Here is an 11555-nt window from a genome sequence, read left to right as displayed (position 1 = left end):
AGGTCCGTAACCCTTCCAGTCGACCAGATAGTAGAGTTTAGACCGTGAAATCTTGGAATCAAGGATGTCCTAAACCTCGTACTCAGACCCATCCTCGAGCTGCACTGGTGGAGGCGGAGGAATGACCCGATTTGGAATAGGACTGGGAATATAAGGCTCAAGGAGAGAGGAGTGAAAAACGGGGTGAATTTGATATGAGGAGGGAAGTGCAAGGCGATAAGTGACAGGATTAATGATGGCAGTGATAGGAAAAGGACCGAGGCGTTTGAAATCGAGTTTTGGACAGGGCATGGTGGTAGAGATATTTCGCCTGAGGAGCCAGACTTTATCCCCGATATTGTAAGGGGGACAATCCTGATGATGGACATTGGCAAATGTTTTGTGAGATTCCCGAGCACGATGGAGGTGGAAGGAGATGGAGTTGTGGATTTCCTGGAGGTTGGAGATAAATGCCTCAGAGCGGGGATTTTAACGAGAGGATTCAGATGGAGAAGGAAGTGAGAGATTGAATCGGGGATTTCGGCCAAAGTTCGCAAAGAAGGGGGAAACTCAAAGAGAGGAGTGAACAGAGTTGTTATAGGAGAACTCAGCAAGGGGAAGGATATCGAACCAGTTATCCTAATGATAGTTGATGAAGCACCTCAAGAATTGTTCCAGCGTCTGAATCGTTCGTTCGGACTGTCCATCAGTTTGAGGATGATATGCCGAAGAGAGGTTGGCCTTCACTCCAAGCAGCTGCAAAAACCGTTGCCAGAAATGAGAGATGAACTGAGGCCCCCGATCTGAAACCACATCTGTAGGAATCCCATGAAGTCGGAAAATTTCCCTGAATACCAGTTTTGCCATGTCCTCGCCCGAAAATTCCTTGGTACATGGCAAGAAGTGCGCCATCTTTGTGAAGCGATCCACCACGACTAAAATACTGTTGAAGCCTCCAGAACTCGGAAGATCACTCAAGAAATCCATGGAGATGGATTCCCAAGGACCTGAAGGGACCGGGAGGGAACGAAGCAAACCTGAAGGAAGGTGGCGAGGTACCTTATTCCGGGCACAAGTGTCACAAGAGGTAACAAACGCTTTGATGTAGTCATCTATGTGAGGCCACCAAAAGTCCCGTGCAACTAGCTCATAGGTTTTCGCAATGCCGAAGTGACCAGCAGTCGGGCTATCGTGGCATGCCATCAGGACCAACCTTCGAGCATCACCTTCAGGAACGTAAAGCTGCTCCCCACGGTACAATAAGCCATCTAAGAACTCGAACTCGTCAAATCGCCGGCAGTTGGGAGTCACTGGGTGTCCAGCCTGAAGATGGGTGAAAATATCGCTGGCGAGGTCCTCGGATTGGAGATCGTTTCTGATTGCATCCATCAAGGAGGAGTCCTGAGGGGCCAGGGAAATTGCCATAACTTGAAGCCGATCAGGACCGAGGATAACTTGATCCTGTTGATCGAAGGCAGGATTACCAGGCCTGAGACTGAGATAGGAGCGCCTTGAAAGAGCATCAGGAAGGCCTTGAAGCTTTCCAGGTCTGTACTTGATAACAAAGTCAAACCGACTCAGGAATTGTGCCCACCTTGCTTGACGACGGCTCAAAACTCGGAAAGTGGCAAAGTACTCGAGATTTTTGTGATCCGTACAGACTATTGTTTGATGGTTCGCCCCCTCCACGAAACGGCGCCACTCTCCAAAGGAATCCACGATGGCAAGGAGCTCCTTGTCGTGGATTTCGTAATTGATCTCTGCAGGCTGAAATTTTCGAGAATGGAAAGCGACTGGATGAAGTTCGTGATCCGCTCCGAGTTGAGACAGCACAGCACCAATGGCAAAGTCGGAGGCGTCAGCCTCGATGAAGAAAGGTTGTGAGGAATCAGCATGGATCAAGATGGGAGCAGAACTGAAGGCCGCCTTGAGTGTGTCGAAGGCCTGCTGGGCAGCAGCAGACCAAGAGAAGGGAACATCCTTGCGAGTGAGATGTGTGAGAGGAAGGACAATGTCAGAGTAGTGATTAATGAATTTGCGGTAGAAGTTGGCGAAGCCAAGGAAAACTTGGACGTTTGACATTGATTGTGGAGGCTCCCATTCGAGAATAGTCTTGACTTTGGCAGGATCTATCGTGATACCCTCAGGAGTGACAATGTACCCAAGGAACTCCACAGACTGCTGATCAAACGAGCATTTCTCAAGCTTCGCGTATAGGCCGTGTTCTCGCAGCTTCGCTAGCACCTTGCGTACATGTTCGTCATGCTCCTCCTAAGTTTTTGAGTAGATGAGGATGTCATCGAGGTAGACGATCACCATCTGATCAAGAAACTCCCGAAAGACGTCATTCGCCATGTGTTGGAAAACTGCTGGAGCATTTGTCAAGCCAAATGGCATGACAGTGTACTCGAAGTGGCCATAGCGGGTTCGGAACGCAGTCTTCCATTCATCACCAGGTCGGATCTGGATCAGGTTGTATGCTCCACAGAGGTCGATCTTGGTGAAGAAGCGGGCACCGCCGAGGCGTTCCAACAGGTCTGAGATCAGGGGCAGCGGATAACGGTTCCGAATAGTCACCCTGTTCAAACCTCGGTAGTCGATGACTAGCCGCAAGCTCCCATCCTTCTTCTTGACAAAGAAGACAGGTGCTCTAGCCGGGGACTACAAATGCTGAATGTAGCCCGAGGCAAGGTTCTCATCCACGTACTCTTTGAGGGCCTTAAGCTCGGACGGGGATAACCCGTAGATAGGCCCCCACGGAGGTGACGCTCCTTCCTGTAAATCAATGGGACAATCATAAGGCCGATGAACAGGCAGTACACTAGCTTTTTTCTTGTCAAACACATCCCCAAAATCATGATACTTCTCAGGAAGACTGACAGGAGAAACATGCAAAGCAAAAAGGAAAAGAGGTTCTTCATGAAGGAGTTCTTTCATAGTGATTGTGGAGATAGGAGGAGGCGTACAACTAAATGGAATGATGACACGAGGATACGGTCCAGTGTAATATGGAAGAGAGGAAAAAGAAGAGGGTGAAAACTTTGTAGAGTCAGGAACAAAACCCCAATTCCTGATTCGGACTCGATGAACAGCAGGGGAAGCCGTGGGAGAGATGAGCTGTAATTCCTTCCAACAGATCTGAGGCTGATGTAGTTGGAACCAAGGAAGACCGAGCACCACAGAGGAGGACTTGTTGTTGATGATGTTGAAGGCGATATCGGTGACAGTGGACCCGATGTGTACTCGAACGGGCAATGTTTCCCTAAGTCCAGAAGATGGAGACACAAAATGCCCGCCGATGCCTTCAACCCTCAAATCCCGTATGGTAGGAGAAAGAGGAACGTGATGTCGGGCAGCAAAGTCTGTGTCCATGAAGCAGGAAGTTGCACCTGAGTCTAGTAGCGCCAGAGCCTTGAATCCTGATTGTCTGGTAAAAGAAAGGAGACATGGGACACAGAAGTTGCGGGAATTGGTGGTGGCTTTGATGAAAGGTGGTGAGGAGCTTGATAAAGAAGAAAAGTGATTTTTATTCGGGGAGTCCAAATAGACAGCTCCTACTCTGTTTGGACAGGGTCGTTTCCCAACTGCAATAGAGGTGGACTTTGAGGCAGAGTGAACTCGAGCAGTCGGGGAGGCTTCTCGGGACATACAGCTGCTTTGTGATTAGGATCAACACAATAGAGGCAAAGATTATGAGATATTCGACGTTGCTTCTCAGCAGGACTCAACTTCCCTCTAATGAGTCGAGGAGTACCAGAAATATCCATTGGAACCGGAGCAGTAGGTTCAGGAGTATGCCCCGAAGACTCAAGCTGGGATTCTTGAGTCTGGGACGGAAAAACAGCGGCACGGCGACTTTCCTGACGACGTTCAAAGAGACGATTGTCACATCAAACAGCTTTGTTGATGGCGTCCGACAGGTCCTTGGGATCCTCCATGGTGAGCAACAAATCCTTGACACTGTTGTTGAGGCCGAAACGAAATTGGTCAATCAGGGCCCGCTCATCCCACTGAGTGTCCAAAGCAAGGAGTTGGAACTCTACAGCGTAGATCGAGGCAGGACAAGACCCCTGAGAGAGACGTCTCATCTTTGTGGTAGCAGCCCGAACCCGATCCGTCTCGCCAAAACATGCTTCGAGCTTCTCTTTGAACAATTGAAGATCCATCAGCTCCGAAACCACGACCCCTTTCATGCTCTTTTCCAGAAGAGGAGAAAACCATGACAAGGCTGCACCTTCGAGCAACGTCCCAATCGAGCCGATTTGAGACTCGGGAGTGGGGTACCGCCGATGTTGAAGTGCGAAGATCAACTCCATCTGGTTCAGGAATCCGCGAAGCTCCGAACGCTTGCCTGAAAATTTCGCCGAGAAACTCACATTCGGTTCAGGAACTTTGTTGGATCCTTGAGCCAAAAGTGAAGCAAGTTCCTGCTGCATGCAAAGAAGGGTTGCCTTCAACTAGATATTCTCAGACTGGATTTTTGCAAGGACTTCAGCAAAGAAATCAGGATGACTTGGAGACTCCATCGGCAAGAAGAAAGAAAAAAGGGGGAAAAAAGGCAAAGGTAATCAAACAATCAAAACGAGTTAAATCAAAAAATGAAAAAACACAATCTGAATCAAACTGTCAAGACCCCCGACAAGATCAAGACTGGAAAATGCAAAAAGACAAAGAGAAAAAGCTAGTGGAAACAAAGAAGAGACCTTAGACTGGCGTTGATTCAGATTGTGGAGAAATGGAACAAGGCTAACCTATATATACTATAGGTTGATGAAGCTCCACCACTTTTGGATCGAGGACGGCCTAAATATAGCTGAGGTCGAGGAGGCGCCACATCATCATCAGGAATATGGCTCGAGACTCAAGAATCGGGAAGTGTCTCGAGAGTCAGGAATGTGGTCTGCAGGTCAGGAATCTAGCGAGAGTCAGGAATGTGGCAAGAATTGGGGGATTCCTGACAGAATCCTCGTTTAGAAAATCCACAAATGCTGAAATAACAAGCTTGTCAGAAATATGAAAAGACAGTGAAGAAGGAAGAGGAGCTCAAGAAAGGGCAACAACATCAGCCATAAAACTCCCCGGGCGATAAATAACATTAAAATCATATATTTGAAGCTTCAAAGCCCACTGAGCAGTATGACCAATTAGGTTCTACCACTTCAATAATGAAGTAATAATAGCTCTAATGTCTGAGAACCATATAGATATACATAAAGTTTCTTGAAACCCTAGACTGCTACTTAACACTCTATCGTGGAAAAGTTTACCTCTGCTGATTGTAATATACGGCTTATATATACAATGGGATGGCGTTGACTAGGTAAACTCGGGCTCTCTTGCATCAATACACCTTCAAGATCAATATTAGAAGCATCCATGCACAAAATGAAAAGTCGAGTGTAGTCAGGATGTGCCAAAACCGAAGGAGTTGTTAATAACACTTTGAGATCCATGAACACCCGCTCATAATTTAAAGACCAAATGAAAGATGACGTTGATAACTTCAGCAATGCTCGCAATTGTGCAATGCGATCAGAAAGATTATCCATAAAATAACTGAGATATTGCACCTTGCCCAAGAAGCATTGCACATCATTCACACAATTTGAAGTAGGGAACTTTAGAATAACCACAAGTTTGTCAGAATTAACTTGCAAACCCTTACAAGAAATACAGTACCTAATATAAGTCGTGTCCTTGGACCCAAACATGCACTTTGACCACTTCAACTTTAAATCAATATCCTATAGCTGATCCAACATTTTACAAACATCACGAACGTGTTCCTCCTATGTCCCCTCCAAGTGGATCAAAACATCATCAATGAGGTCAGTAATCATTTCTGGCATATCACAAAGAACCTCATCCATCATCTGTTACAAAGTTGTTAAAGCATTGTTCAAATCAAACAGCATGACTAATAACTCGTACAAACCAAATAGAGTGCAAAAAGCAATCTTAAGAATATCTTTTTCGGGCATCGGTACTTGCTAGTACCCAGAAGCAAGATTTAGCTTGGTAAACCAATGACTTCTCCTTAGACAATCCAAGAGATCAACAGTCTGAGGAAGAAAGTACACAATTGGATCGTCACTTCGTTTAATGGACGATAATCAATGCAAAAACAAATAGTCCCATCAGGTTTTATCATAAGATAAGGTTCACATGCTCAAGGACTCTGTGACTTTCGAATAACACCCTGTTCCAACATTTCCTTGATTTTTGCATGTAAAATTTTGATCTCTTTGGGTGACCAATGATGAACAGGAACTTTGATTGAACGAGCATCACTGGTTGGAATTAGATGATGTGTGGCAATCTTGGCTCTAGATGATAGGTCAAATTCAAAGAGATTGGCATACTCTTTCATGAGCTAGTTAACTGTTGCAACACAAATACTATTGGAAGGATCGAAAAAAGGAAGAGCAGAACAAGATAGAAATATAGAAGGAAGTAATAAAGAAACAAAAGTAATAGAAGCAAAGGTAAAAGAAAAAGAACAAAAAAGTATAGAAGTGGGAGAAATGAATAAAATATAAGGAAGTATGAGACAAGGGGGAGAAGCCTTAAAGTCACATTTAGCATGATTATGCTGCAACCAAGGATGAGGTCAAAAGCTTGACTCAACACCACTTGCAATGATTACAACTCAAGCTTGAGATCGCCCACATGCATAACTAGGTTTGCCTCATCCCGTGTACATGCATGTATACGGCCATTGCCATAAAGAATGAAAACTGACTCTTCCCCACGATGCAAGTGTAAATGGCAACATATGGCAACAGGTCGAGCAACTTGAATCTATATTAACCAATATAGAAAGAACAATAAGAGATCTTTTGTTATAAAAATGAGTTTGGAAAGTAAACACTAAATGAACTGGTGCCAAATGAACCCCTTAATAATACTTTCGAAAAAAAAATGGAAAAGGCACTAACTTATTCGTGCAAGGTCCCTCCATTACTCGTGTGACTCTTTGTTTCCCATATGTATTTCAGTGTTCAGACCTTCCACTGCAGCAACCCCAATAGGACGTTGTTGATGCCAAAGTCTCCACCCAGGAAATAGAGGCCGCCAATCCAGAAAATGCCAACAATACTGATAAGTGTAACCAACTTCATCACATACCTAGTAGCGAACATCACGGCCACAACCACGTCCTTGCCTTTATCCTTGAACTTGAGCAGCAAAAGCTTCAACCTCCATTGGAACAGAACCATCACCCACAAAAAGTGGAGCTGAAGGGTGTGCAACAAGAACTAAAAGAGGCGATATTTCATAACATTGTGCTAAACGAAGAGCATCATCAAGAGTGGCTGGAGCACGTGCATGCACAAGTTTGACAAGATCTTGACAAAGTGTTAGCCACAACATTCTTAACTTGATTCACTCTAACATATTTAGCTCTGCATGAAGCAAGAGGTTTCGGAAACGAATGCTAAATTGCATCACTAACTTAAAGAGCCATTGATGAAGATGATGTAATTATTGGAAGGCATCATCACAATTGTTGGTATATCCAAATGTGCGTTTAAAGACGTTCAGAAGAACACTCCAGTTTTCATGAGTGGCTATGCTCAAACCGTTGTACCACTACAGTGCCGTCCCTTGGAGATACGTAGGAAACTCCCACAAACATCAAGCATCATCCCAAAAATGATATATGGCAATCACCATGAAGTGATCAAACTAATAATACACATCATCCCCAGGATTTCCATGAAAGAACTCCGGCTGAACGTGATGATTTGCACCAACAGTAGAAGGAGCTGTACCACGTGCTATAAATACCATTATCAACTGAGTTTGGTTGTTCAATTGCAATCACATAGCATCAAGCAATTGCATTAATTGTTGCTCTAGAGTCAAAGGAGGAAAAGACTACTACCCTACCATAAAAATGAATGAAAAGGAAAGAGCAAAAGAAGAGAAATGAAAAAAAGCTAGAAGGAAAAGAATACAAAAGTTAAATGTAAACCAAAATCCTAAAAAGAAAGAACAAAAGAAAGGAAATGGAAAAAGTTAGATCTAGACGATGCAAAAGTTAGAGCTAAACCAAAATCCCAAACCCAAACACTCCTCAGAGACAATCAAAAGTGCCCCTCATCTCCATTAATATAAGTATATGGAATATGGAAAGGGAATATAAAAAATATACATATCAGTTAATGCAAAAACCCTAGTTTATATATAGGAGCGAATGGTTCAGATTGAAATCAATCTGACAGTTACCAAAATCCCACTACGCTAATATTAGTATACGGCATTATAGCCGTACATTTGGACCTCACAGTATGAATTATTGTTTTAAATAAAATCAATAATATAAGAAGAATATGCATGACACTTGTAGTAACAAGTGTTGTTGTTGCAAAGATCCTCTAATGTAAATTTTATTTAGGATGGTATTAATATTATCCAGCTCTTTGATTTGACATCTCTCAACACCTCATGCTTCCAAATACAGCCATTTTTTCGCATAGCCAAAGTCCAGTTTAAGGGACCATATTGTGCTTCTTCATTTTCTTGAAGATCTTCTTGGCTTCCACTAGGAAGCTGCTGCCTCTCGCGTCATTCTTAAATCACTAGCACTGCTCAGTCTGATTCGAGATTGCATTCACCTCACAGTCTACATCAAAATATGTCCCAATTTCTGCCACTCAGAGTGGGATATATAGCTCCCAATAGGTATCGAGCACCCGGGAGGGTTTGCATCGTGGAAATGGATAGCTCAGATGGTAGAGCACTCGCTTAGCATGCGAGAGGCACTGATCAATACCCAAACCTTTTTGCAATAGGAAGAGCATGCGTCTGACCAGTTATTGCGTCCTTCATTGACAATAAAAGACCAAAAAAATGTATCACTATCTAATTATCATCCCATGATTATAATACGCGAAACAAGATTTTGATTTACCCACTAAAAGTGGGGCTCAACTTTATTATAGTTTATTACATTCTTCAAATCTCTCTAGTTGCAAACTTTGATATTAGCAGTGACTTGATAGTTCATACCACCCAGTGAAACTTCTGTCACAGTTCCAGTGGCTCCAACATATCGGCCAGTACCACCAACAATCGCGTACGTGGTTGAAGAGCCTTGGGTGGAACTTCCAGCGTCACCCATGAACTCCACCCGATCATTGCCACACTTGATCTGGGAGACCTGGAAATCCAGACTGCCGGTGTCGGCGATTATTCCTTGGTAGATGCATCCCGGGTTTCCAGTCAAAGGGGCTGCAAACGTTTGGACGGATCCATCTCGATCCCCGACACCATCACTCGCAACAACTTGAAACTCGTTTTGCCCGAAAACAAACTGGGCTGATCCTTGGATGGTGAAGGTATTGCACTGGAAAAGAAAAGAAGAAACCATTATATCAAGATCATGCTCCTAACATATAACTGTACAACCTTTGTTATGGTGGCAGATGCAAAAGCAAAGAGAGCAACAGTAAGAATTGAGACCAAAACAAGTTTGGAAGCCATTGTACTCTGACTGAAGGAAAAAAAAGCTTTGAAGTGAATAGGCATGTGTCTGATCTAGTCCTAACATGCATTTATATAGTGTGGGAAAATTGACTTTTCAAAGCAAAATCTTTTTCATTGTTGGCCAGCCAACTTCACACCAAAGCACACTCCTCCAATGATCAATGGATCCAATCTTTTGTGGAAATAGAAGAGAAAACTCTGGTGGAACCAAAAAGGAAAGAAAAAAATCCACAGTATCAGTTAACCAAACACTACTTGGCTGAAAGGTGGCCAATGAGAATACACAGAGCACTAGCTAGCATGAGCGTTTGACAAAAGCACAAAGTTGCCACTATCCCTGGGATCTAGATCCACTGCTTGCCGAGCGGCGTGAGCGGCATACTCCGTCTCCAAGCAGATCAATCCGGCAGCCACAAGGCTCCCCCACGCCAATCCATCCGCGCTAAACGGCATCGTCTTGATCAGCTCCTCCGCCTCGCCCAATCGCCCACTCTTCCCCAATCCATCCGCAACGCAGCAGTAGTGATCCCTCCCTGGCGCCACTCCAAAATCGTCGCGCATGGCCACCAGATGCCCGCGGCTAACGCCCACCATCCCCAGGTGATTGAATCCCAGCATCAAGCTCGCGAACGATGCCTCGTCCGGATCCACGCCCTCGAGCACCATAGCCCGGAAGAGCCCTAGAACCTCCTCGCCATGCCCGCTGTGGGCATGCGCGGCGATCACCGCGTTCCAGCTCACGCGATTTCTCTCCTCCATGGAATCGAAGATCAATCGCGCGTCATGGGCGTGTCCATTCCGCGCAAACGCTGCCAGTAGCGCGTTCCAAGACACTAGATTCTTCCCGGGCATGGCGTCGAAGAGCTCTTTCGCGTGATCCAAATGCCCTCTCTGGGCACTGGCGGTAAAGAACGAATTCCAGCTCGTGACGCTCCACTGCGGCATCCGGCGGAAGAACTCCCGTGCCGCCGGTAGATGGCGGTACCGCGCGGACGATGCCAGCATGGCGTTCCAGCACACGACGTCACGCTGCGGCATGCCGTGGAAGAGCTCCCGCGCGTCGTGGAGATGCCCGGCCTGGGCATACGCCACGAGCAGCGCGGTATGCAGCACGGTATCCCGCTGCGGCATCCGTGCAAAGACCTCCCCCACCGCGTCCATCCGCGCGGCATCCGCGTAGGCGGTGAGCAGCGCGTTCCATGCCACTGCATTGCGCTCGCCCATGGCATCAAACGCTTCCCTCGCGGCTTCTAAATCGCCACTCCTTCCCAGCGCCGCGATCATCACCGTGCTGGAGAAGACGTTCCACAGCGCCATGCGATGGAGCGTCTCCAGCGCCAGATCGAGCTGCCCTCTCGCGGTGCGCGCCTGCGCCATGGACGTCCACAGCGCGACGTCGCGCCGCGCGGCGCCCTCGAAGGCCCTCCACGCGCCGGCCGGATCGCCGCTCCTGGCAAACGCCGAGACGATCGAATTCGCGGAGATCACGTCACGCCCAGGCATTCTCTCGTAGAATCTCTCAGCATCGATCGATTGCCCGTTTTGGGCGTTGGCGCCCAGGATCGAATTCCACGCCACGACGTCGCGCTGTGGCATTCGATCGAATGCCCGTTTTGCCTCCTCCAGATACCCATTCTGGGCAAATGCCACGAGCAGCGCGCTCCACGAGAAGAGATTAGGGTTCTTGATCTGGGAGAAGGAGGCGTGGGCGTCGTGGACGTTGCCGCATTTGCCATACATCTGGACGAGGAGGTTGTGGAGGTGGAGATCCTCGAGGCCGCGCTCGAGGATGAGCGCGTGGATCTTTCTTCCCTGGAGCAAATTCCTGGCCGCGCAGCACGATCGTAGACTGCTCGCGAGGGCATCGATTCTCATTCCCTAGCAATTGGAACCTCCTCATCTAGAACGGAAGAAATTCTGGAAGAGATTCTAGTTCTAGAACTCTTGCATTGTCGACTGGAATCTAGAGAGCAAGATCTTTGGATTGTCACGAGGATCTCTCCTTTCATTCTTCCCGCGCAACCTAGGATTGGATCCAAGGAAATTAAAATCTTGTGTGAAGCGAGGAAGGGGGGTAATGGTTA

At 46.5% G+C, this 11555-nt stretch overlaps 1 protein-coding gene across 1 annotated transcript; it reads right to left on the bottom strand.

Annotated features, from left to right (window-relative positions):
- Positions 1-8950: 8950 nt before the first annotated feature.
- Positions 8951-11371, bottom strand: LOC9659002 (pentatricopeptide repeat-containing protein At4g02750). The gene is made up of 3 exons (XM_024660376.1): positions 11210-11371; positions 9793-11058; positions 8951-9331 (listed from the first exon to the last, which is right to left on the bottom strand). The coding sequence occupies exons 1-3, from the start codon at positions 11369-11371 to the stop codon at positions 8951-8953; spliced, it is 1809 nt and encodes a 602-aa protein (XP_024516144.1).
- Between the last annotated feature and the right edge of the window lie 184 nt (positions 11372-11555).

The sequence above is a fragment of the Selaginella moellendorffii genome, unplaced genomic scaffold (genome assembly GCF_000143415.4).
Source record: "Selaginella moellendorffii unplaced genomic scaffold, v1.0 SELMOscaffold_74, whole genome shotgun sequence".
NCBI lineage: Eukaryota > Viridiplantae > Streptophyta > Lycopodiopsida > Selaginellales > Selaginellaceae > Selaginella > Selaginella moellendorffii.
This window is presented reverse-complemented; position numbering and strand designations above follow the sequence as displayed.

Bases quoted from the DNA above. Each gene is read 5' to 3' on its own strand.
- LOC9659002 (XM_024660376.1), bottom strand. From the start codon at position 11,371: ATGAGGAGGTTCCAATTGCTAGGGAATGAGAATCGATGCCCTCGCGAG. The intron at 11,059-11,209 runs GTATGGCAAATG...CGAATGCCACAG, and splicing joins CACAACCTCCTCGTCCAGAT to CGCGACGTCGTGGCGTGGAA. The intron at 9,332-9,792 runs GTGCTTTTGTCA...TTTCTTTTCCAG, and splicing joins CCAGGGATAGTGGCAACTTT to TGCAATACCTTCACCATCCA.